At 43.4% G+C, this 27631-nt stretch overlaps 2 protein-coding genes across 3 annotated transcripts in view; one reads left to right on the top strand and one right to left on the bottom strand.

The window, feature by feature from the left end:
• Positions 1 to 2308, bottom strand: part of LOC137344365 (AT-rich interactive domain-containing protein 2-like) — a 309213-nt gene extending 306905 nt beyond the window's left edge. Inside the window, exons 1-2 of the mRNA XM_068007259.1 lie at positions 1598 to 2308; positions 685 to 778 (exon numbers count right to left, since the gene is read on the bottom strand). Coding sequence (XP_067863360.1) covers positions 685 to 778; positions 1598 to 1683 — 180 coding nt within the window. The 5' untranslated portion in view covers positions 1684 to 2308. The remainder of the gene's footprint in view (positions 1 to 684; positions 779 to 1597) is intronic.
• Positions 78 to 27631, top strand: LOC137344366 (uncharacterized). 2 transcript variants are annotated; one of them, XM_068007260.1, is made up of 4 exons: positions 78 to 183; positions 1822 to 1970; positions 2309 to 2927; positions 26513 to 27631. In XM_068007260.1, the coding sequence occupies exon 4, from the start codon at positions 26838 to 26840 to the stop codon at positions 27588 to 27590; it is 753 nt and encodes a 250-aa protein (XP_067863361.1). In that variant the 5' UTR covers positions 78 to 183; positions 1822 to 1970; positions 2309 to 2927; positions 26513 to 26837; the 3' UTR covers positions 27591 to 27631. The 2 variants fall into 2 exon arrangements, with proteins under 2 accessions (XP_067863361.1, XP_067863362.1); XM_068007261.1 differs by having other exon boundaries at positions 2309 to 2993.

Raw genomic sequence — 27631 nt, 5'->3', positions numbered from 1 at the left:
CTCACATTATTGATGTTACACAGTCGCTAATTTTCAGTTTCATTCACTCGCTCCCTCACTGCCTGGGAGACGGGCAGGCCTTAAAGGGCTCACACAAGCCGATTCATTTCGCAAAAACAGATAATCTTTTAAATAATCCTATGAATCTTCATCTAAAAAGACCCAATTACTGCTTTTCTTAAGGTAAAGTTTAACAATCTTCCTTTTAAGGTTTAAAAATATTATTAAGGACGGTATATGTTGTACCAGTTCACGGAAACCAAGTTGGAAGTCAGCCTATAAAAATAACTATTCAAAATTAAGATTTTCTTTTCCATACACTTCAACAACTACATATTAAAATGATAATTATTGGGGAATCTACAAGTTTGTTACGCAGAAAATGTTCAGTAAATACGTGAATCCCCTTCTCCAGCCACATACAGGATTGTGTCAGCGACCCGAGGGGTCCTGACTCTAGTTTCTGTCAACCATGGAAGTTACTTGTAAAAAAATATTAAAACTCACACCAACCAATGTTTTATTTTCTTTAAAACAAATACAAGTCAGTGCCAGCAGTAAATAAAACGTACACACACGTTCTGTTAAGAAACAAGGATACCTTTCAAATGGTGGAGCATCAAATATAGACTTTTTAAATTAAAAAAGGCAATATTTAGTATTATTATTGTATAAATATATTACCTTGGCGAATCCCCCGAGTGAAGTGACTCTGCTGTATAAAGCACTCAAATCCAACTCTTTCCCTCCGATTATTGGGATCTTTCTAAAGGATGTCCTAAAAACATTAAAAATAAGCCTCAGCTACATACAATTTTTAAAAGTATTTTTTCTTAAGTAATTCTTAAAAAGGGAACAACTAGCACTTCAAAACACAAACTCCCACTCAAAGATTGGAACACAAATGGGTTATAAAACGTGGGAATATAAAAATGTTTTAATTTTTTTGTTGTAAATACTGAATGATGTAATCTCAAAGCTAGTCAGATTTTAATGTCAAATCTAATCACCCAAAAAAAATTTAATTGTCTAATAGCGCTAAATTAAAAAGGTGAAAGAAGTACATTGATTTAAAAAAAGGAAAAGTATTTTTAAAGTTTTACTTCCCTCCCACATACACAGTGATGGAGAAGCCCCCCACCCCTTCAACCTGACAGATAAATTACAGCAACTCCATACACTGGGCAACAGAATAAAAATTTGTAATTCGAATGAATTTTAAAAAGAAATAAAAAGAGTGGAAATGAAAATTTAAAGCAAAATATTTTCTTGGCAATAATTACTGTTGGCACATGGTGGTGAAAGAAGGCGAGAACAGCAGCTAATGCTCAAGCCTCTCTGCTGCTCAACTCCCCTCGCTATTAAAAAAAAGTTTTTAAGTGAACATATTTCACCCTTTACAATAAAATAATTCTCATTCCCTGTCGCCTTTGGTGGCTGTTCTGACACCGAGTGACAAGAGAAAGCCTTTGAAGGCCGCTGAAGAAAAACACAACACACCTCATCCCTCCCTCTGGTATTATTTTTAAAAGGTTAATTCATGTCCCCCCGCTGATTAAAGTTGTATTTATTTTCTGGTGAATATTTTTCTTTTTACCCTTTACTCCTGTGAAAGTGCCGCAGCTCATCCAGGAAACTCCTGCCAGTCCTCAAACCGCCGCTTTTACTCGGAGTTTTAGCCATAATAATCCCTCTCACACACACACAAAAATACTCCCCCAAATAAATAATAAAAACAACAAAGGTCAGAGAGAGAACTCCGGAGATAAATCAATCCTTATTTTATAGGATTATTATGATATATATTTTCTTTTTTTACAGTTTCTTCTTTCTCATCTCCGGAGAGTCGGGCGCCGGAGCCCGAGAAGCCCGAGCCATCGCCGGCCACGACGGGAATTAAACAAGAGATTGGGAGGAGGAAGAGCGCCGGGGAGAGAGAAAAAAAAAGGCTTCGCCGAGATCAAAGCTCGGTAATCAGCACGGCAAGCCGGAGCGCGGAGAGGCGGCTCGGTGCCGCTGGATTCACCGGGGGGGTGTTTTTTTTCCGCCGCTCTCCTATAACAATCCTGCCAGCCTGTGAGGGGGGAGGTGAGATTTTAATCTCCTCATCACCGTCTCTCGCCTGCTTTTTTTCTCTCAAAGGGCCGGGGATTTTGGCAGGAGTTCGGTTCGTTTCTCTCCATCGGCTCCGGTTTTTTTTTAAATTTATAGATATATTTTTTTTCAAAAAAGAAAAAAAAACGAATCGAATTTTAATTTTTTTTTCAAATTTTTTTCTCTCTCTCTCTCTCCCTGTCTTCCCTCACAGACAATGAAAACCGAGCGGCCGAGCAATTACCCGCCAGAGGGGGGGTCCTGCAATTCCGCAAAACAGCCCGCCGCCATGGCTGCCTACCGGACGCGGGGCAGGTTGGGAATTGGAGTCCGCAGCCCCAATGTCGGACGTTAGGGGACGGGGCTAGGCCGACGCGGGAAGACTACGACTCCCAGGGTGCGCCGCGCCAGCTCCACCTGATTCCCTCACCGCCTGAGGCGCCGTTAAAAATCACAGCGCAGGCGCCGGAATGCGCGCGGGTCGACGGGAGGTGTAGTTTGTGTGCCTTCGGAGGCGAGGTTAAAGGAGCGCAGAGCGATAGCGGAGGTGCGCGAGCATCCGGCATCTTTGTAGTTCTTGCGGGCTCTGCATCCCCACTGACAAAAAGGGACGGAGCGACGTGATGAACTACAAGCACCGGCATGCAACGCGCACAACCCGTTTGTGTCTGGTCACAGCCTCAAAATGGCGATGCGCAGGGATGGAGAGGGTTTGGCTGTGAGGTTTGAGGATAGGTTGAGTTTTTACTGCTAAATGGCCTCCACCGAGCAGCCGATAAATCGCAAATGTTCCCGTCGAAAGTCAGGCTCCTGCTGTCTCTCTAAATATGCAGGTAGAATAGCGCAGTTGGCACTCACTGGTGCTGGGTTTATCGGGATATTTGGATAACTATAACAGGGTAAAGTGCTGTTACTTTGCAGCTGTCGAGTACAGTTGGTTATGTCGTTTATTTGTAAATATTGTATACTTTCACTTCTTCATCTCCGTTCCACCACTTGTATCTGTTTTAAGTTATAAACGTACAAATGTTGGGTTGTTTTTAAAGTGTTGTGCTGAGGGACTGCTTTTAACGGGTTTTGATACAATTGTTAAATTTATCACACATCCCGGTGGTTTGAGTATTTGGAGCCTTGATGTTATTTCTGTGACTTCTCTGCACACTATGTAGAGCTGCAGTATTAAACTCTGTTTTCGTAAGTTAAAGGAACAAACTCGCTTGAGAGCCATACCCTGATTTCTTGTAGTTGCTAATGTTAAATTTAACCGCTTTTAGATAATTTCGACATCCTGTCTATCAGGGTGATATTGGCTACTTGCCCATTCTGGCACTCAACTGGAATGTCAACTATCAAACAATTGTTTTATTTGGATCGACAATGATAAAGTGGTTATGCACTGATTAATGCTGAGGACACCGTTTCATAACTTAGAGAGTCATAGAGTTATACAGCACGGATAGAGGCCCTTCGGCCCATCGTGTCCACGCCGGCCATCAGCCCTGTCTACTCTAATCCCATATTCCAGCATTTATAGAGTCAACTTCCTTGTTTACATTCTCGAAGTCCTGATTCACACACACTGGAGAGAAATAATTTTTTTAAGATGTAAGATGCATATTTAATCAGAACTTTTTGTATTCATGTGGCTGAAAGTAACAGTTTCAACAAATTATTTGTAATAGACTAAGTAATTCAGTAGCGTCTTTCAGATGAGATGTTAAACCATTACCCTGGCACTTTTATGAAGATGATCAGGGAGTTCCTCTGATGTCCTAGGCAACATTCATCCCTTAACCAACATTACCAAATCAGATTAAGTGGTCATTCATCTCATTGCTGTTTATGGGCAAATTAGCTGCTGCTGGGAGGTATGTATAATCAGATTTGATCAGCGGTCGGGTTGGGAATGTTGGTATTCGTGGATATGACTCCAAATAAGTCTCAGTGGAAGATCGCAGATTATAGACAATGATGTGACCAAGGGAAAGTGAAAGATCTGCAAAGGCTTAATAACCCAGAAGGATTGTGACCTGGTAATGCAATCCTGTGAATTTAATTAGATTTTTGTAAATTTAGATTATGAATATACAGGTTAATTTTTAAAAATAAAACAAAATAGAGGGGAAAGAGAGATGTACAGAGAAGATGTAATTCAGAAGAATGTAAATACTGGCTAAATAACTTGATTTTTTTTGAATGTAGTAAGTTTAAGGAGGGATGTCAGAGCAGATGAATGGAACACTTTTGGCATATAGTTTCAACTGAATACAAACACGTAAGCATATATAATTTTAAAAAGCCCCATGCTTACCAGCTTGCTAAAAATAACAACTAACCCTACCTAACAGTATTGTGGGAGCACGTTCACCACACGGACCACAGCAGTTCAAGAAGGCGGCCCACCACCACCTTATCAGGGCAACTAGGGTGGATAATAAATGCTGGCCTTGCCAGTGACGCCCACATTCTGAGAATGAATTTTTATAAAAACACCAGCTGGCTCAAAAGTGACACATGTTCTAATTTTATTTTTGGTATACGGATGCACACAAGAAAGTCCCTGTGGGCGGGGGTGTAGTACAATTAGCATCTATCAGCACTGGAGTCGATTCTTTGATGCTTCAGATCAGTTGTATTCACACTGTCACATCTCTATGCTAATTGTATTGGTTTCGATACTAGTAGACCAATGTTAACTCAGCCTCATAATCGTAAAAAAAATTTTAAAAAAAGAACTACTTAATAAAGATCCAAAAGAGCAAGGCAAAAGAAAACATCGCTCAGTAAATAGAGGAAAAGTGACTCTAATTAACGGGTAATGCTTCACAAACACGTAATCGTTCTTCCATACCAACTTCATGTTGAAAATAATATTCTGGGATGCAGTATATGAGTAATTTGAGACATGATGTGGTAAGTGTAATATGCTTGGGAGTTTGGACCAATGGTTCCCAAAGCTCTCCACCACTGGGGGTTTCCCTCACGCCATGTCTGGCCTGTTGTAGACTAATTGATTGAGATTGATTGCCATGATTTGTCAACAACTATATTACTGGCAGTGGATTTATCAAGGAACCATTCTGGAATAAAGCAAATAAATGCCCTGAATTCTTGGGCATTGCTAAGTCCTCTATATGTGGCAATTGAGGGTATTCTGCACTCAAGCTGCTGTTTGTTGCCAGAAGCATTAAGATTCGGCGAGACAGGTTGTAAGTTATGTGAAGATGAATTTACCTTTGAAAGCAGATATGAACGATAGACTGTAATCAAGAAAAATAGCAAATACTGGGGTAACTACGACGAATGCATCAAACTCACTGCTGGTGAAAACGATAATGCCAAAATCCAATAAAAAGTGTTCTCATAAATCACAAGAGGATGCAGGCTCAATAGGAGCCCGTAAGTCAACAAGCACAGATTATGATCCCACTGCTTGATTAAGACCTTTAAAAGACGATTCAAATAAAAGTAACCCTCTAGAACTTTTGAAACCAAAAAGCTTTCTGGATGGAAGTATCAGTTACAGTGTACAGTACACAAATTCTGCTGCAGTCTTGTTATAAAGGAGTCAGCAAATACCTGTTGTAAAACAATATATACTGCAAATTAAAATGAAGACTGTATTCAGTTAGGATCAGAAGATCTGAAAGAATACAACCTTTTCAAACTTCTGACTATTACTATCCACTAAAGAAGATATGCAGTTTGTCCCTATAATATGTAAGCTATGACACAGTGAAATAAATCCCGTCAATACTGCTTGTCAAATCATTTGATTTAATTGCCATTTGTCACTGTCGCCCAAAAACTGGAGAACAGTGTAATGCATTGTATATATTAGGGGTAATTTCATGAAATTGCCCTCCGAGTTCAGAGATCTTCCAATCAGGATTTCAGGTGCTCATTCCCTATGATTTTCCCGAATAATGTGTGCCCAATCCCCAATATATGCTCCCAGCAGATAAAGTTCCAGCTCGGTGGGATTACCCTCAAATGATTTCACTCCTACCTATCCAAATGTAGCCACAGCATCTCCAGCAATGGCTTCTCCTTTCTATTCCCCCCTGCTAATTATTACCTCTGTACTCCCCTCAAAATCCATACTTGCCCCCAACCCTGTCCCTATCTACCTAGGTGGCATCATCTAGAGACATGGGATCAGCTTCCATATGTATGCTGATAACACCCAGCTCTACCTCTCCGCCATCTCTGTCCATCCCTTAGCTACCTCCATGCTTTTGGATTGCTTATCCGGTATCCAGTCTTGGTTAAGTCTTCACTTCCTCCAAGTTAAGGTGTCAGCTGGCCACACTCTCATCTCTGAGTCTGAAGGTTGACAGTTCAAGCCCCACTCCAGAGACTTGAGCACATAATCTAGGCTGACACTCCAGTGCAGTGCTGAGGGAGTGCTGTACTGCCAGAGGTACCGTCTTTTGGATGAAAGGTTAAACCAAGGCCTGGTCTGCCCTCTCAGGTGGACATAAGATTCTATGGCATTATTCAAGGAGAACAATGGAGTTATCCCCGGTGTCCTGGCCAATATTTATCCCTCAACCAACATCACAGGAAAAAAAACAGATTACCTGGTCATTATCACCTTGCTGTGTGCAAATTGCAAAAAAAAATTGGCTACGTGTTTCCTACATTACAACAGTGACTATACTTCAAAAGTACTTCATTGATAGTTAAAGCGCTTTGGGACATCCTGAGGTCGTGAAAGGCACTGTAGAAATGCAAGTCTTTCTTTTAACTCAACCTTGTAAAAACCAAAGCTATTGTCTTCAGCCCCTGCCCGAACCTCCACTTCTTGCTACTGATTCCATCCTCCTCCCCAACCACACTCTCTGGCTGAACCAGACTTTTTGAAACCTCAGCGACCTTCAGACCCCATATCCTTTCCATCAAAAAGACCACAACACTGTCCACCTCCACCCTACCTAAGTCCATCTGCCTGCGAACGAAACCCTCATACATGCCTTCATCACCTCCAGACTCGAGTACTCTAACACCCTCTTTGCTGATCTCTTATCCTCCACCTTCCCTAAACTCCAACAAAAGTCTAGTGGATGTATCCTGTCCTGCTCACCCACCAGCCCAGGCCTTGCTGATATATGATTATAATTGTGAAAGGGTTTGTTAGGGTGGATGCAGAGAAGATGTTTCCATTGTGTAGGGGAGACCAAAGTGAGAAACCATAATATAACGTAGTCATTAAATAAAGAAGTTTCTCCTGAATTCTCTATTGGATTTATTAGAGAGAGGTTAGAATATGGAACTCGCTACCACAAAGAGTAGTTGAGGCGAATAGCAGAGATGCATTTAAGAGGAAGTTAGATAAACACATGAGGGAGAAAGGAAAGAAGGTTATGCAGATAGGGTGAGATTAAGAGGGGTGGAAGGAGAAACATGTGAAGCATAAACGCCAACGTGGACCAGTTGGGCCGAGTGGCCTGTTTCTGAGCTGTATATTCTATGTTGACTTCCCGTCCCCAAAGCAAGATGGGGGAAGGGATCTGGTAGCAATAACAAAAACTTAAAGATAAAAGAAGCAGGAGATGAGTGTAAAGGTCAGACCAGAGTAAGGAATAAAGATTATATAAATGGTCAAGGAACAAATACAGTTATAAAACAAAAGTATAAAAGGACTGTTAAAAATAAAGTAAAATGGACAATTATTAAAGATGGATTAAACCGCCTTTATAGCAATGTACACATCATCCAAAATAAAACTGGGGAACTGGAGACGATAATCCATAGTGGGGAACTGGCGACAATAATCCGTAGTGAGGAACTAGATGTAGTAGGAATAACTGAAACATGGCTACATAAAGATCAGGTCTTGTAACTAAATAAGAACATAAGAAATAGAAGCAGAAGTAGGCAATACGGCCCCTCGAGCCTGCTCCGCTATTCAATCAGATCATGGCCGATCTTTGACCTCAACTCCACTTTCCTGCCCGATCCCCATATCCCTTGATTCCCCTAGAGTCCAAAAATCTGTCCATCTCAGCCTTGAATATATTCAATGACTCAGTATCCACAGCCCTCTGAGGTAGAGAATTCCAAAGATTCACAACCCTCTGCGTAAAGAAATTCCTCCTCATCTCAGTCTTGAATGTCCAACCCCTTATCCTGCAACTATGCCCCCTACTTCTGGACTCTCTAGCCAGGGGAAACAATCTCTCAGCATCTACCCTGTCAAGCCCCCTCATAATCTTAAATGTTTCAATGAGATCACCTCTCATTCTTCTAAACTCCAGAGAGACTAGGCCCATTCTACTCAATCTCTCCTCATAGGACAAAACTCTCATCCCAGGAATTAATCTAGTGAACCTTTGTTGTACCGCCTCCAAGGCAAGTATATTCTTCCTTAGATAAGGAGACCAAAACTGTATGCAGTACTCCAGGTGAGGTCTCACTAAAATCCTGTACAACTGTAGTAAAACATCCTTACTCTTGTACTCCAACCCCCTTGGAATGAAGGCCAACATGCCATTTGCTTTCCGAATTGCCTACTGTACCTGCATACTAACTTTTTGTGTTTCTTGTACGAGGACACCCAAGTCTCTCTGAACAGCAACATTTGATAGTTTCTCACCATTTAAAAAATGTTATGATTTTCCATTCTTCCTACCAAAGTGAATAACCACATTATACTCCATATGCCACCTTCTTGCTCACTTGATCTGTCTATATCCCTTTGCAGACTCTTTGTGTCCTCCTCACAGCTTACTTTCCCACCTAGCATTGTATCGTCAGCAAACTTGGATCTGTTACACATGGTCCCATCATCTAAGTCATGAATATAAATTGTAAATAGCTGAGGCCCAAGCACCGATCCTTGCGGCACCCCACTAGCTACAGCCTGCCAACCTGAGAATGACCCGTTTATCCCTACTCTCTTTTCTATCCATTAACCAATCCTCTATCCAAGCTAATATATTACCCCCAACCCCATGAGACCTTACCTTGTGTAACAACCTTTTATGTGGCACCTTATCGAATGTCTTTTGAAAATCCAAATATACTACATCCACTGGTTCCCTTTTATCTACACTTCCAGTTACATCCTCAAAAAACTCTAATAAATTTGTCAAACATGATTTCCCTTTCATAAAACCATGTTGCCTCTGCCTAGTCATATTATGATTTTCTAAGTGCCGTGTTATCACTTCCTTAATAATGGATACCAGCATTTTCCCAACGACAGGCCTGTAGTTCGCTGTTTTCTCTCTCCCTCCCTTCTTGAATAGTGGGGTAATATTTGCTACCTTCCAGTCCACTGGGACCGTTCCAGAATCTAGAGAATTTTGGAAGATCATAACCGATGTATCCGCTATTTCTGCAGCCACCTCTTTTAGAACCTTAGGATGTAGGCCATCAGGTCCAGGGGATTTGTCAGCTTTTAGTCCCACTAGTTTGTCCAGTACTTTTTCTCTAGTTATATTCATTGTTTTAAGTTCCTCACTCTCATTTACCCCTTGGTTCCCCACTATTTTTGGTATGCTTTTTGTGTCTTCTACTGTGAAGACAGATACAAAATATTTGTTTAACGCATCTGCCATTTCCTGATTCCCCATTATAATTTCTCCTGTCTCAGCCTCTAAGGGACTAATGTTTCCTTTTGCTACTCTCTTCCATTTTACATATTTATAGAAGCTCTTACAATCCAATTTTATATTTCTTGCTAGTTTACTTTCTATTCTATTTTCTCCCTTTTTATCAATTTTTTGGTCGTCCTTTGTTGGTTTCTAAAACTCTCCCAATCCCCAGGCTTATTACTCTTCTTGGCAACATTATAGACCTCTTCTTTCAATCTAATACTATCCTTAACTTCTTTAGTTAGCCACGGGTGGATCTCTCTTCGCGTGGAGTTTTTATTTCTCAATGGCAATATAAACTAGAGGGCACAATTCTAAGAGTGGTACAGGAACAGAGAGATCTGGGGGTATATGTGCACAAAACGTTGAAGGTGGTAGGGCAGGTTGAGAAAGCGGTTAAAAAAGTATACGGGATCCTGGGCTTTATAAATAGAGGCATAGAGTACAAAAGTATTGAAGTCATGATGAACGTTTATAAAACACTGGTTTGGCCACAACTGGAGTATTGTGTCCAGTTCTAGGCACTGCGCTTCAGGAAAGATGTGAAGGCCTTAAGAGAGGGTGCAGAAGAGATTTACTAGAATAAGAACATAAGAAATAGGAGCAGGAGTAGGCCAATCGGCCCCTCGAGCCTGCTCCGCCATTCAATAAGATCATGGCTGATCTGATCCTAACCTCAAATCTAAATTCATGTCCAATTTCCTGCCCGCTCCCCGTAACCCCTAATTCCCTTTACTTCTAGGAAACTGTCTATTTCTGTTTTAAATTTATTTAATGATGTAGCTTCCACAGCTTCCTGGGGTAGCAAATTCCACAGACCTACTACCCTCTGAGTGAAGAAGTTTCTCCTCATCTCAGTTTTGAAAGAGCAGCCCCTTATTCTAAGATTATGCCCCCTAGTTCTAGTTTCACCCATCCTTGGGAACATCCTTACCGCATCCACCTGATCAAGCCCCTTCACAATCTTATATGTTTCAATAAGATCGCCTCTCATTCTTCTGAACTCCAATGAGTAGAGTCCCAATCTACTCAACCTCTCCTCATATGTCCACCCCCTCATCCTCGGGATTAACCGAGTGAACCTTCTTTGTACTGCCTCAAGAGCAAGTATGTCTTTTCTTAAGTATGGACACCAAAACTGTATGCAGTATTCCAGGTGCGGTCTCACCAATACCTTATATAACTGCAGCAATACCTCCCTGTTTTTATATTCTATCCCCCAGCAATAAAAGCCAACATTCCGTTGGCCTTCTTGATCACCTGCTGCACCTGCATACTAACTTTTTGATTTTCTTGCACTAGGACCCCCAGATCCCTTTGTACTGCAGTACTTTCCAGTTTCTCGCTATTAAGATAATAACTTGCTCTCTGATTTTTCCTGCCAAAGTGCATAACCTCACATTTTCCAATATTGTATTGCATCTGCCAAATCTCCGCCCATTCACCCAGCCTGTCTATATCCCCTTGTAGGTTTTTTATGTCCTCCTCACTCTCTACTTTCCCTCCCATCTTTGTATCATCTGCAAACTTTGATACGTTACACTCGGTCCCCTCCTCCAAATCGTTAATATAGATTGTAAAGAGTTGGGGACCCAGCACCGACCCCTGCGGAACACCACTGGCTACTGGTTGCCAGTCCGAGAATTAACCATTTATCCCAACTCTCTGCTTCCTGTTAGATAACCAATCCTCCACCCATGCCAGAATATTACCCCCAATCCAGTGATTCTTTATCTTGAGCAATAATCTTTTATGTGGCACCTTGTCGAATGCCTTCTGGAAGTCCAAATACACTACGTCCACTGGTTCCCCTTTATCCACCCTGTACATTATGTCCTCAAAGAACTCAAGCAAATTAGTCAGACATGACTTCCCCTTCGTAAAGCCACGCTGACTTTGTCCTATTAAATTATGTTTATCCAAATGTTCCCCTACTGTCTCCTTAATAATAGACTCCAAAATTTTACCCACCACAGATGTTAGGCTAACTGGTCTATAATTTCCAGCCTTCTGTCTACTACCCTTTTTAAATAAGGGTGTTACATTAGCAGTTTTCCAATCTGCCGGGACCTTTGCCGAGTCCAGAGAATTTTGGAAAACTATTACCAAAGCATCCACAATCCCTACTGCCACTTCCCTCAAGACCCGAGGATGTAAGCCATCAGGTCCAGGGGATTTATCCGCCTTGAGTCCCATTAATTTACTGAGTACCAATTCCTTAGTGATTTTAATCGTATTTAGCTCCTCCCCCCCCCTAGAGCCCCCTGTTTGTCCAGTGTTGGGATATTCTTAGTGTCCTCTACCGTAAAGACTGAAACAAAATATTTGTTCAGCATTTTTGCCATCTCCATGTTTCCCACCATTAATTTCCCGGTCTCATCCTCTAAGGGACCTACGTTTGCCTTTGCCACCCTTTTTCTTTTTATATAACTATAGAAACTCTTGCTATCTGTTTTTATATTTTTTGCTAATTTATTTTCATAGTCTATCTTCCCTTTCTTAATCAATCCTTTAGTTACTTTTTGCTGTCTTTTGAAGACTTCCCAATCTTCTATCCTCGCACTAAGTTTGGCTACCTTATATGTCCTTGTTTTTAGTCGGATACTATCCTTAATTTCTTTAGTTAGCTACGGATGGCTGTCATTTCTTTTACACCCTTTTTCCTCAGTGGAATATATTTTTTTGAAAGTTGTAAAATAACTCCTTAAATGAACACCACTGCTCATGTACCGTCTTACCCTTTAACCTATTTTCCCAGTCCACTTTAATCAATTCCGCTCTCATACCATCATAGTCTCCTTTATTCAAGCTCAGTACACTTGTTTGAGAACCAACCTTTTCACCCTCTAATTGGATATGGAATGTAACCATGTTATGGTCACTCAGTCAAGGGGATCCTTATCTAGGACATTATTAATTAATCCTGGCTCATTACTCAGGACCAGGTCCAAGGTTGCTTGCCCCCTTGTAGGATCAGTTACATGCTGCTCAAGAAATCCATCCCTAATACACTCAATAAACTCTTCCTCAAGGCTGCTCTGCCCAATTTGATTTGTCCAGTTAATATGATAGTTAAAATCCCCCATAATTATAGCTGTTCCCTTATTACATGCCCCGACTATTTCCTGATTAATACTTCTTCCAGCAGAGTTGCAACTATTAGGAGGCCTATATACTATGCCCACTAGTGTTTTTTTCCCCTTATTATTCCTTACCTCTACCCAAACTGTTTCATTATCCTGATCCTTTGTCCCAATATCGTTTCTTTGTATTACAGTGATTCCTTCCTTTATTAACATAGCCACCCCACCTCCCCTTCCTTCCTGCCTGTCCTTCCTGATTGTTAAATACCCTGGCATATTTAATTCCCAGTCATTGTCACCCTGCAGCCATGTTTCTGTAATGGCCACAAGATCATACCCATACATAGTTATTTGTGCCGTTAACTCGTCCATTTGTTACGAATGCTACGTGCATTCAGATAAAGAACATTCAAATATGTTTTGTGACACTTAGTTCCTGCTTTTTCCTTTTTTAACACTTTACCTTTTACTCCATACCTTCTGTCCCTTCCTGACACGCTTTCCTCTGTCTCCCTGCTCAGGTTCCCAACCCCCTGCCACAGCTTTGATGCTGGGTTAATCGCCTTACGCCTTCTAGTTTTTATTTTATCTGTCGTGCCTAAAGTACACTTTCTTTCCGCTGCTCTACGCTTTTCCCTTTCACTTGTTCTTGAACAACTGTTTGTACTATTTGTATTGTAGATTTCCCCTGGGTCTTCCCCTCTCTTGCTGCTCTCAACTTTATTCTCTTCTGACTCCCCGCTCAGGTTCCCATCCCCCTGCCACTCTAGTTTAAACCTTCCCCAACAGCACTAGCAAACACCCCCGCGAGGACATTGGTCCCGGTCCTGCTCGGGTGTAACCCGTCACGCTTGTACAGGTCCCACCTTCCCCAGAACCGGTCCCAATGTCCCAGGAATCTAAATCCCTCCCTCCTACACCATCCCTGCAGCCACGCATTCATCCTGTCTATTCTCCTGTTCCTATACTCACTAGTACATGGCACTGGTAGTAATCCTGAGATCACTACCTTTGAAGTCCTGCTTTTTAATTTATCTCCTAACTCCTTAAATTCACCTTGCAGGACCTCATCCCTTTTTTTACCTATGTCGTTGGTACCAAGATGGACCACGACGAGTGGCTGTTCACCCTCCCCCTCCAGAATGCCCTGCAGCCGCTCCGTGACATCCTTGACCCTAGCACCAGGGAGGCAACATACCATCCTGGAGTCACGTTTGCGGCCGCAGAAACATCTATCTGTTCCCCTTACAATTGAATCCCCTATCACTATAGCCCTGCCACTCTTCTTCCTCCACTCCTGTGCAGCAGAGCCACCCGTGGTGCCCCGAACCTGGCTCTTGCTGCTTTCCCCTGATAAGCCATCTCCCCCAACAGTATCTAAAGCAGAATATCTGTTTGAGAGGGAGATGGCCCCAGGGGACTCCTGCTCTACCTGCCTAGTCCTTTTACTCTGCCTGGCGGTCACCCAGGTATGAGGGACTTCAGTTACGTGGATAGACTGGAGAAGCTGGGGTTTTTCTCCTTGGAACAGAGAAGGTTGCGAGAAGATTTGATAGAGGTATTCAAAATCATGAAGGGTTTAGACAGAGTAGATAGAGAGAAACTGTTCCCATTGGCGGAAGGGTCAAGGACCAGAGGATATAGATTTAAGGTGATTGGCAAAGGAACCAAAGGTGACATGAGGAAAAACTTTTTTACACAGCGAGTGATTAGGATCTGGAATGCACTACCTGAGGGGGTGGTGGAGGCAGATTCAATCATGGCCTTCAAAAGGGAACTGGATAAGTACTTGAAAGGAAAAAAATTGCAGGGCTATGGGGATAGGGCAGGGGAGTGGGACTAGCTGGATTGCTCTTGCATAGAGCCGGCGCGGACTCGATGGGCCGAATGGCCTCCTTCCATGCAGTAACTTTTCTATGATTCTATGAAATGTATACTTGTTGAGAATATTTAAATATTTCTTTAAATGTTTGCCATTGCTTTTCAACTGCAAACCCTTTAGTTTAATTTAGTTTCTGTCTTAAGTACATTACTTTCAAACTGAATATGAAATTCTATCATATTATGATCACTCTTCCCCAGAGGTTCTTTTACTGCGAGATTACTAATTAACCCTATCTCATTACATAATACAAGATCTAAAATGGCCTGTTCCCTGGTTGGTTCCATGACGTATTGCTGTCGGAAACTGTCTCAAATGCATTCCATGAACTCGTCTTCCAAACTACCTTTGCCAATTTGATTTGCCCAGTCCATATGCAGATTCAAGTCCCCCATTATGACTGCACTTCCTTTGTTACCAGCTCCCATTATTTCATGATTAATACTCTGTCCAAGGTATTGCTACTATTGGGGGGCCTATAAACTACTCCCACCATTGTTTTCTGCCACTTGTTATTTCTAATTTCCACCCACATTGATTCTACTTCCTGATCTTCCGAACCAAGATCCTTTCTCACCACTGTCCTTCTGTCATCCTTTATTATTAGGGCTACCCCCTCCCTTTCCATTCTGCCTGTCTTTTCTAAATGTCATGTACCCTGGAATATTTAGTTCCCAATCTTGGTCATTTTGCAACCATGTCTCTGTAATGGCTATTAGGTCAAACCCATTTATCTCTATTTGTGCAATTAATTCATCTATCTTGTTACGAATGCTCCGTGCATTCAGATAAAGAGCCTTCAATTTTGACTTTTTACCATTTTTTCCTGCTTTGACCTTACTTGTTGCACTATTATTGGTAAACTCTCCGTCCCTTCCTGCCACACTCTGCTTATCTTTACCCAGTCACTACACTGTTCTATTGTCTTAACTTTTCTCATTAGATTTCTAAATTTCCCTCCCCCCCCCACCTTTTTAGTTTAAAGCCCTATCTACAGCCCTAGTTATTTGATTCACCAGGATGCTGATCCCAGCCCAGTTTAAGTGGAGTCCGTCCCATCGGAACAGCTCCCTCTTTCCCCAGTACTGGTGCCAGTCCCCCATGAATCGAAACTCGTGTCTCCCACACCACTCTTTGAGCCACTCATTTAACTCTCTGATCTGTTTGACCCTATGCCAATTTGCGTGTGGCTCAGGTAGTAATCCAGAGATTATTACCTTTGAAGTTCTGCTTATTCATTTAGACCCTAGCTCCTCAAACTGTCTCAGCAGAACCTCATTCTTAGGAACCAACGACATAGGTAGAACTACGTGGACCACGACAACTGGATCCTCCCCCTCATGCTCCAAGTTCTTTTCCAGCCACGAGGAAATATTGCAGGCTATAACATAATCAGAAAGGACAGGGAAGGAAGAAGGGGATGGAGTAGCAATACTAATTAGAGATAATATAATGGCAGAGAAAAAAGGGACACAACTAACAGAAGGATAGAAACAGAATCCATATGGATTGAAATAAAAGAAGGGATCGATCACGCTAATAGGGGTATGCTACAGATCACCTAACAGTGAAAAGGAGGTGGAGGAAGAAATATGTAAGCAAATAGTTTTTTTTTATTCGTTCACGGGATGTGGGCGTCGCTGGCAAGGCCGGCATTTATTGCCCATCCCTAATTGCCCTTGAGAAGGTGGTGGTGAGCCACCTTCTTGAACCGCTGCAGTCCGTGTGGTGACGGTTCTCCCACAGTGCTGTTAGGAAGGGAGTTCCAGGATTTTGACCCAGCGACAATGAAGGAACGGCGATATATTTCCAAGACGGGATGGTGTGTGACTTGGAGGGGAACGTGCAGGTGGTGTTGTTCCCATGCGCCTGCTGCCCTTGTCCTTCTAGGTGGTAGAGGTCGCGGGTTTGGGAGGTGCTGTCGAAGAAGCCTTGGCGAGTTGCTGCAGTGCATCCTGTGGATGGTGCACACTGCAGCCACAGTGCGCCGGTGGTGAAGGGAGTGAATGTTTAGGGTGGTGGATGGGGTGCCAATCAAGCGGGCTGCTTTATCTTGGATGGTGTCGAGCTTCTTGAGTGTTGTTGGAGCTGCACTCATCCAGGCAAGTGGAGAGTATTCCATCACACTCCTGACTTGTGCCTTGTAGATGGTGGAAAGGCTTTGGGGAGTCAGGAGGTGAGTCACTCGCCGCAGAATACCCAGCCTCTGACCTGCTGTTGTAGCCACAGTATTTATATGGCTGGTCCAGTTAAGTTTCTGGTCAATGGTGACCCCCAGGATGTTGATGGTGGGGGATTCGGCGATGGTAATGCCGTTGAATGTCAAGGGGAGGTGGTTAGACTCTCTCTTGTTGGAGATGGTCATTGCCTGGCGCGAATGTTACTTGCCACTTATCAGCCCAAGCCTGGATGTTGTCCAGGTCTTGCTGCATGCGGGCTCGGACTGCTTCATTATTTGAGGGGTTGTGAATGGAACTGAACACTGTGCAATCATCAGCGAACATCCCCATTTCTGACCTTATGATGGAGGGAAGGTCATTGATGAAGCAGCTGAAGATGGTTGGGCCTAGGACACTGCCCTGAGGAACTCCTGCAGCAATGCCCTGGGGCTGAGATGCTTGGCCTCCAACAACCACTACCATCTTCCTTTGTGCTAGGTATGACTCCAGCCACTGGAGAGTTTTCCCCCTGATTCCCATTGACTTCAATTTTACTAGGGCTCCTTGGTGCCACACTCGGTCAAATGCTGCCTTGATGTCAAGGGCAGTCACTCTCACCTCACCTCTGGAATTCAGCTCTTTTGTCCATGTTTGGACCAAGGTTGTAATGAGGTCTGGAGCCAAGTGGTCCTGGCGGAACCCAAACTGAGCATCGGTGAGCAGGTTATTGGTGAGTAAGTCCCGCTTGATAGCACTGTCGACGACACCTTCCATCACTTTGCTGATGATTGAGAGTGGACTGATGGGGCGGTAATTGGCCGGATTGGATTTGTCCTGCTTTTTGTGGACAGGACATACCTGGGCAATTTTCCACATTGTCGGGTGGATGCCAGTGTTGTAGCTGTACTGGAACAGCTTGGCTAGAGGCGCAGCTAGTTCTGGAGCACAAGTCTTCAGCACTACAGCTGGGATGTTGTCGGGGCCCATAGCCTTTGCTGTATCCAGTGCACTCAGCCGTTTCTTGATATCACGTGGAGTGAATCGAATTGGCCGAAGACTGGCTTCCGTGATGGTGGGGATATCGGGAGGAGGCTGAGATGGATTATCCACTCGGCACTTCTGGCTGAAGATGGTTGCAAACGCTTCAGCCTTGTCTTTTGCACTCACGTGCTGGACTCCGCCATCATTGAGAATGGGGATGTTTGCAGAGCCTCCTCCTCCCGTTAGTTGTTTAATTGTCCACCATCATTCACGACTGGATGTGGCAGGACTGCAGAGCTTTGATCTGATCCGTTGGTTGTGGAATCGCTTAGCTCTGTCTATAGCATGTTGCTTCCGCTGTTTAGCATGCATGTAGTCCTGAGTTGTAGCTTCACCAGGTTGGCATCTCATTTTTAGGTACGCCTGGTGCTGCTCCTGGCATGCTCTTCTGCACTCCTCATTGAACCAGGGTTGATCCCCTGGCTTGTTGGTAATGGTAGAGTGAGGAATATGCCGGGCCATGAGGTTACAGATTGTGCTGGAATACAATTCTGCTGCTGCTGATGGCCCACAGCACCTCATGAATGCCCAGTTTTGAGCTGCTAGATCTGTTCTGAATCTATCCCATTTAGCACGGTGGTAGTGCCACACAACACGTTGGATGGTGTCCTCAGTGCGAAGACGGGATTTCATCTCCACGAGGACTGTGCGGTGGTCACTCCTACCAATACTGTCATGGACAGATGCATTTGCGACAGGTAGATTGGTGAGGACGATTGGTGTGAAATGAGTAATAATCATGGGAGATTTTAACTATCCCCAATTAAACTGACAAGAAGAGGTAGTAAAGGGATACAGAGAATGGAGTTTTTACAATGTGTACAGGACTCTTTATGTAAAAAGCCCAACAATGAGGAAGCACTGCTGGATCTAGTAATGGGAAATGCGCCAGAACAGATAGAAATAAGCATAGGGGAACATCTAGGCAATAGCAATCACAACATCATAAGGTCTAAGATAAAGATTGAGAAGGACATAAGTAAGACAAGGACCAAAGTAATAAATTGGAAAAAAGCTGATTTTCAGGCGATGAGAATGGAACTAGGGAAAATAAACTGGAAAAATTTACTGATAAACAAAGAAATAGAGTCCAGGAGAAATATATCCCACTAAAAAGCAAGAATAAACTAGCCAGTAACGATAAACCATGGATGAATAAAGTAATAAGAGCAAAATTGAAACTAAAGAAAAATGCACACACTAAGTACATAGACAACAAAGGAGAGGATGACAAAGGGGAATACAAAAAGGTTAGGAAAGAAGTAAAAAAAAACAATTAGGAAAGCAAAGAGAAACTACAAAATTAAATTATCAAGGAATATAAAAAGTATTCTACAGACACCTAAATAACAAAAGAAAAATCAGGATAGGGATAGGGCCACAAAGAGATACACACGATAAACTCACAGGTAATGACAGTGAAATAGCAGAAATATTAAATAATTAATTTACCAGGGAGACTAAGATGGTGGGCATGATATTGGAAGAAAAGATCAAAAAAGATGTAAAGACATTTAAGATAGAAAGGGGGGAGATAATTGATAAACTAACCAAACTTAGAGAGGATAAAACCCCTGGTCTGGATGGATTGCATCCGGGCATAGTAAAAGAAGTTAAGAAAGAGAAAGCAGAGGCACTATTACATTTATATAAACATTCGTTAGAAAAAGAAATAGCGCCACAGGACTGGCGGACAGCTAATGTGATTCCTATATTTAAAAAGGGAGATTGAACCAGTCCAGGGAACTATAGCCCAATTAGCTTAACGCTGGTGGAGTAGGAAAGATAATGGAATCCTTATTCAAAGATGTAATAGAAAAGCATCTAGAAACTGAAAATATAATAAAGAATAGCCAGCACGGATTTCAAAAGAGAAGGTCATGCTTGACCAACCTTATTTAATTCTTTGAAGAAGTAACAGAAAGGGTAGACAAGGGTAATACAATAGATGTAAAATATTTGGATTTTTAAAAGGCCTTCGATAAGGTACCGCACAGTACATTTATGACTAAGGTCAGAGCATATGGAGTCAGGGGACAAGTAGCAGAATGGATAACAAGCTGGCTACAAAATCAGAAAACAGAGAGTACGGGTTCAAGGTAGTTACTCAGACTGGCAAAAGGTGAGAAGTGATGTTCCACAAGGATCGGTGCTGGGACCACTGTTGTTCACCCTTTACATAAATGTTTTGGACTCGGGAATCAGAAGTACAATTTCAAAATTTGCGGACGACACCAAATTGTGGGGTATAGTTAATACCAAGGAGGACTGTGACAAAATACAGGAAGACTTTAATAAACTTGCAGAATGAGCATGTAATTGGCAAATGAATTTCAATATAGATAAGTGTGAGGTATTACATTTTGGTAGGATGAATAAGGGGGTCACATACTGCTTGGACATTAAGAGTCTAAATGGGGCAGAGGAGCAGTGGGATCTGGAGGTACAGTTACACAAATCACAAAGTAGCGACGCAGGTTAATAAGGCCATTTTAAAAAAAGCAAACAAAGCAATGGGGTTCATTTCTAGAGGGGTACAATTGAAAAGCAGCAAAGTTATGTTAAACTTGTATAGACCCTTGGTTAGACCACACTTGGAGTACTGAGAACAGTTCTGATCTCCATTTTATAAAAAGAATATGGAGACACTGGAGAAGGTGCAAAAAAGATTTACTAGGATAATACCGGAACTGAGAGGTTATACCTATCAGGAAAGATTGAACAGCCTGGGGCTCTTTCTCTAGAAAAGAGAAGACTGAGGGGTGACCTGATAGAGGCCTTTAAAATTATGAAAGGGTTTGATAGGGTAGTCGTGGAAAAGCTGTTTCCACTTGCCGGGTAGACCAGAACTAGGGGCCATAAATATAAGATAGTCACTAATAAATCCAATCGGGAATTCAAGAGAAAATTCTTTATCCAGAGATTGGTTAGAATGTGGAACTCGCTACCACAAGGAGTAGTTGAGGCGACCAGCATAGACTTAAGGGGAAGCTAGAGAAACACATGAGGGAGAAAGGAATAGAAGGTTATGCTGATATGGTGAGTTGAAGTAGGGAGGGAGGAGGCTTGTGTGGAACAGAATTAATTGTCATTTAGAAAAGCACGGATTAATCAAGGACAGTCAGCATGGATTTGTTAAGGGAAGGTCGTGTCTGACTAACTTGATTGAATTTTTTGAGGAGGTAACAAGGGTAGCGCGAATGATGTAGCCTACATGGATTTTAGCAATGATGTGGAGATGCCGGTGATGGACTGGGGTGGACAAATGTAAGGAGTCACACAACACCAGGTTATAGTCCAACAGCTTTATTTGAAATCCAACAGCTTTATTTGAAATCACAAGCTTTCGGAGCTTTGCTCCTTCGTCATAGCAAGGCTTTGACAAGGTCCCACATGACAGACTGGTCAGAAAATTAAAAGCCCATGGGATCCAAGGAAAGTGGCAAGTTGGATCCAAAATTAACTCAGTGGCAGGAAGCAAAGGTTAATGGTCGATGAGAGTTTTTGTGACTGGAAGGCTGTTTCCAGTGGGGTTCCGCAGGGCTCAGTACTAGGTCCCTTGCTTTTTGTGGTATATATTAATGATTTAGACTTAAATGTAGAAGGCATGATTAAGAAGTTTGTAGATGATACAAAAATTGGCCATGTGGTTGATAGTGAGGAAGAAAGCAGTAGACTGCAGGAAGATATCAATGGACTGGTCAGGTGGCAAATGGAATTTAATCTGGAGAAGTGTGAGGTAATGCATTTGGGGAGGGCAAACAAGGCATGGGAGTACACAATAAATGGTAGGATAGTGAGAAGTGCAGAGGAACAAAAGGACCTTGGAGTGCATGTCCACAGATCCCTGAAGGTAGCAGGACAAATAGATGAGGTGGTTAAGAAGGCATACGGGATACTTACCCTTATTAGCTGAGGCATGGAATATAAGAGCAGGGAGGTTATGCTAGAACGGTATGAAACACTAGTTAGGCTACAGCTTATATACTGCGTACAGTTCTGGTCACCACATTACAGGAAAGATGTGATTGTACTAGATAGGGTACAGAGGAGATTTAGAGGATGTTGCCAGGACTGGAGAATTTTAGCTATGAGGAAAGATTGGATAGGCTGGGGTTTTTTTCTTTGGAACAGAGGGGGCTGAGGGAAGATTTAATTGAGGTGTATAAAATTATGAGGGGCCTAGATAAGCAGGACCTATTTCCCTTAGCAGCGAGGTCTATAACCGGGGGCATAAATTTAAAGTAATTGGTAGAAGTATTAGAGGGGAGCTGAGGAGAAATTTTTTCACCCAGAGGGTGGTGGGGATCTGGAACTCACTGCCTGAAAGGGTGGTAGAGGCAGAAACCCTCATCGTATTTAAAAAGTGCTAGGATAGGCACTTGAAGTGCCGTAACCTACAAGGCTTCGGACCAAGAGCTGGAAAGTGGTATTAGACTGGATAACTCTTTTTCGTCCGGCACTGACACGATGGGCCGAATGGCCTCCTTCTGTGCCGTAAATTTCTATGATTCTAGTTGTTGTAAGTATACATGTTTCAGAGTGTATTCCAAGTACCTTGCAGTTGAGATGATATTGATAAACCAATTGGACTTCACTCTTTTGGTTTCTTAGTTCATTTCAACCCTTCAATGTCCTGGTAATGTTCTGTAGATTCTGCGTTACACAATATAAGATATACATATTCTACAAATCTATCTCTAACCTACCTGTTCAGTGTCTGTTAGCCTGGTTGCACTCAAAGCCATTTAAATAAGCTTTCAAATTTTAATTGGGATACCCTTTTAAAATACATCTAAACAAATAACTGAATCCGGAGATTGTTATCTGCAAAATTGTAGACCTAGGCTTATTATAAACAGATCCAATGTCAAATAAAATGTTATTGGTATTGCATCTAGCATCTAAGCATCTCAGCCAATATAGCCATTGAGTAGTCAGCAAGAACTGGGCTGATGGGTAGAAGGATACATAGCAGGAAGTTATTGGGTTCGACGCCCAGTCTGTGCTGCACTACAGTTAGTTTCAGCACCCCAGGGTAAGGGACAGGAAAATCGGCCAGGCTTCCTGCTCTTGATCACCAACTCAGTGATCCCTTGCTAGGAGTGCACCTGTCTGGATATCAATTGAGAATACGCTCAGGCTCCTCTATGATTCTCTCTCTGACCTAATAGCCTGCTGACTTTATCTAGGCTTACATGTCAATGAAGGCCACTTGGATGAAGTAAAGGAGGGTGACTGGCACCAATTGAACTGTGCCCCAGGTAGAGTCATGGCCTGAAGGACAGGAGAGGGAAGAAATTTGCCAGAAAATAGGAAAGGTTAGTACCCATATGCTCAAATGGAGCGTACAAAGTACCAGGTTTGAGCCCGTGCAGCATCTTGCTCATGATGTAGCTTTGATTTGAGCAATTTCAACCCTCTGTTTGCTGTTGGATGTACATAAATTCCTGTAGGATTCTAATCCAATAAACAGACTGCCAACATTGGTCAGATTTGGTGTTAGTCAGATTTTCTAAAGTCCCATCATTAACCTGAAAGTAATGGGGTTTCAGCACAATAACATATCTAAAAGACACCTGAAAGATGTCAGCTCAATGTGAAATCTGAAGAGTTTGGCCTCATTCTTTTCATTGAGTAAATCTTGGTAGCATGCTACTTACTCCACCTTGAACTCTCTGGTTAAAATATTATGTATCTGTATTTGTACAGCTGCTGAAAGTTTATGTTTCTATAAGGAGAGCTAATACTGTGAAGCTGGTCTAATCCTCATTACTGATAGCATCAGTCATGTCCTAAAATTCCACAACTGTATTCTAACTGGATTGGAGAATTCCCCTAGTTTGAGAGATGAATCTGCTAAGTAGAATATGATGATGAATCTCCAGTAGAATAAATAGTTCTGATAACACTCAGAAGAGTAACAAGGACTCTTTACATTTGGACTGATTTGCTAATTCACATAGGCACTACAGGGGTCCAGAATACAATTCACTCTGGTAAATATGCACAGTATGATTTTCATAGAATAAAACAGTGGTCTTTGTGTAACACGTGTTAGCTCTATATACATGAGGTCAATTCTAGAGACATTGTATGAATACGCTGTTCAATGGAGTGGTAAGATGCAGGTGCACACCTGCAATTCTTCCATGGATAATTTTCATTATGAGGCAGCAGTGAGCAAAGACAGATTGCTTTGCCTTGTAGTGGGAGTAAAAATCAAAGGAGAAGTCAATTCACTCACACTCGCCCGAAGCAGGTGGATGCAAAGAAACTTTAGTAATACCATGGGAACAGGTTCCTGCCTGCTTTCTCGTTTGAAGTATCGTGCGTGGACCCTAGACAAAAAGAGGAGCTCATGGATAAACATGCTGCCCCGTACAGTATTTGAAGTGTACAGAGCAGAAAAGTGCCAGATTAGATTAAGTGCTTAGTTATGGATTTTAGCCAGAGAGCAGTTGGCACACAATTAGACTCTGTGCTCTTGCACTAAAAGAGGAAAAAACACCAGTATTCCTACTCCTGATGACTATCCAATGACCACTGCTGGGAAGTGTACCTTTCAGGTGAGGTGTGGAGCGCGCCAGGCTCCTTTCCCCTCAAGAAACAGCCTGCCAACACCATCCAGGCTCACACATGAAGAATGCCCACTTGGGCAAGATACTGTAGCGTGGTTACCACTTCAGGAGAGAAGAGCAATGGGGGGGAGGGTAGAAAAGAGGATGACGGGAGAATTTTTTAAAAAGTACTGTCTACGCATGCTGCACATGATCGATGTAGGTCTGGTTCCATAGGCAATGCCCAGAAGACAATTTAGATTCTGTTTTGATGATCCAGTGATTTATATTAATGTCTATGCATAATAATACTTGCATTTATACAGCAAGTTATGTCAAAATATATCAAAGCACTTCACACAACTAATTACTTGAAACAGTGTCTTTTTTTATGTAAGCAAATGTGGCAGACAGTTTGTGCATAGCAAGGTCCCACAAACAGCAATGAGATAATTGAAAGAAAGAACTCGTATTTATGCAGCATCTTTCACATCTTCAGGACATCCCAAAGTGCTTCACAGCCAGTTAAGTACTTTTGAAATGTAGTCACTATTGTAATATAGGAAATGTGGCAGACATTTTGCAGCCAGCAAGATCCCACAAACAGCAATGTGATAATGACCAGATAATCTAGTTTTTTTTTAGTGGTGTTGGTTGAGGGATAAATGTTGGCCAGGACACCGGAGAGAACTCCTCTGGTCTTCTTTGAATAGTGCCATGGGATCTTTTACATCCGCCTGAAAGGGAAGATGAGGCCTTGGTTTATCGTCTCATCCAAAAGGAAGCTCCTCTTCCAACGTGACAGCACTCCCTCAGCGCTGCACTGAAGTACCAGCCTATATTATGTGCTTAAGTCTCAAGAGTGCTACCACTGAGCCAAGGCTGATGCTTATATGACCAGATAATCTGTTTTTGGTGATATTGGTTGAGAGAGCAACATTGACCAAGAAACCATAGAATTCCTTCGAATTCTTCGAATAGTGTTCTGGGATTTTTCAGCTCCCACCTGAACAGATAGTCAAGACTTTGTTCTAATGCACCTACATTTGACATATAAACATACAAAAAGGACGGACAGAAAAAGACCAGTTGGTCCATCGAGGGAAAAGTACGATAGGGCCCATTCACAGGCGCGGGTAGCGTGATCCGCTTTTACCCCGTGCCTGATGGCCTCTATGCAAGCAGCACTTGAATTTTGAGCTGCCTGCTACTTACCATGACCGCTCCGTGCAGCCGGCGCTACCGCGCTGCTGAGAGGCTGCACGGAGAATGAGGAAGCTGGAAATGGGGCGTGCACAGCGCACGTCATCGGCAGCCTGCACCTCTTAAAGGTGCAGGTACATATTTTAAATGTGACATGCACAGTCCACTAGGAGGAGGGAAAGATGGCCACAAGGATGGCAGGACCGGCGCGAGAGAGGGCCCCACGCTTCTCCGATGATGCACTGGAGGCCCTGGTAGAAGGGGTGAATGAAAGGAGGGCCAACATGTACCCGTGAGATGGCAGGAGACCCTCCAGACTGCAGCTCCGCAGGCATTGGCAGGATGTGGCCCAGAAAGTGAACGCCAGGAGCATTGCACCATGCACGCGGGTGCAGTGCCAAAAGAAGCTCAATGATTTGACACGAGTGAATGCAAGTTTCAAGTGGCACATCCTACTAACAGCACCACTGCTCCATGCATCAAACCCCCCGGCAGCTGTTCGACCATGACAGGCACATCACCCACACACCTTGCAGGATACTCACTGACGCGCTGTCCCCTGTCTTGCAGGAGAAGGGTGGTGCAAAACAGCAGGCAGCAGGAGAGATCTGAGGGTGGATGGGCACGTTTACACGTCCTGATCCCCCTAGAGGAGACAGTGCTTCGGATCATTGGGCGGGCTGTCGCTGCAGCCGTGACAACATGCCACGCTGGAGGTCATGATTAAGGGGGGGGGGGTCTCTGCATATCTAATCCTCCTTCTCGTTTCCCACATCTCCCTCCTCCCATAACCTTTTCTGACTCACATGCTGCAGATGCTGACGGCACGCCGTCTTACTTGCTCCTCTGCCCGCTCCACATCTCAACCTGTTTCCCTTTGTCATTGCAGATACCCAAGAACAGATGCTGGCACCGTTGGAGGATGAGGAGGAGGATGAGGAGTAGGATGAGGATGAGGACGACACTGAAGCCACACCGTCACTCGATCTGACACTCGCTTCCACCAGCTCAGAGACTGACACAGTGCGTTGTTTAGAGGCTAGTTTGGAGGAGGGATTACACGTGGTGAGACACCGAGCACAAGTGCATGGGAGCCGGGGCAGAGGGAACAGATACCACAGGTGCCAGCTCGCCGGAGGGTGAGGTCGCATAATGGTTCTACTGCAGAGGAGTCAGATGAGGACTTCGATGGGCCAGGCTACAGAAGACGGCTGATGGACGTACACCACCAAATGCTTGGGACATTGGAAAGCCTGCCAGAAAGCCTGCGGACAATGAGAAGGGGCATGAAGGAGTCCAGCTCCAACTTGGCACAGGGCTTTACGCAGAGCTTGAAGCCCATCCTTTACAACATGGAACGGGTAGTCACCTCCATCAGCACACCTGTGGAACCCACCATGATGCAGCGTCTGATGGCTGATGTCGCAGCTTCCATTGCAGCACAAACTGATGTGATCAAAGATCTGCAAGCTATGGTTGCTGCTCAGACTGCTGCAGTGGAAGCTCAGACTGCTGCTATCGTGGCTCTGGGGACCACTGGGGAACGGGGCTTCGAGGGTGTCCCAGCACTCCAGCAATCCGTTCTCCAGCTGATCACCAGGATTGCTGAGGCACCGCCCCGGGAGAGTGGCAGTGGCGCCATGGCAGTCGGGCCTGCTGTCCTCTCTCAGGACAACAGTATCCCTGCTCTCAACTCTGCAACTCCGCCAGTGCCCTTGTTGTTGCCTATCAGCCAGCCAGGCCAGGCTGCTGCAGCTCATGCTGAGGTGGTGCAGTCTGAAGCCGGGCCCTCCCAGCCCAGAGCTGCTCGAGGTCGCCCTCCAAGGCTGTCTGCATGCTCCTCAATTCAAGGCTGGCAGCCTTCCACCACTCCTGCTCCAGCCACTGGGGATGCATCTCATAGAAGCAATAGGATGGGTAAAGGCACACGAATAACAGGCACTAAAGGAATGCCCAAGAGTGAATAGTCCTGTTCTGTTTTCATAATTTTATTTATGAATTGATAAAT

The sequence above is a fragment of the Heptranchias perlo genome, chromosome 27, assembly GCF_035084215.1.
Source record: "Heptranchias perlo isolate sHepPer1 chromosome 27, sHepPer1.hap1, whole genome shotgun sequence".
In the NCBI taxonomy this organism is placed as follows: domain Eukaryota; kingdom Metazoa; phylum Chordata; class Chondrichthyes; order Hexanchiformes; family Hexanchidae; genus Heptranchias; species Heptranchias perlo.
This window is presented reverse-complemented; position numbering and strand designations above follow the sequence as displayed.

What these genes read in the sequence shown, in the direction of transcription:
- LOC137344366 (XM_068007260.1), top strand. Translation starts at nt 26,838, where the DNA reads ATGGACGTACACCACCAAATGCTTGGGACATTGGAAAGCCTGCCAGAA.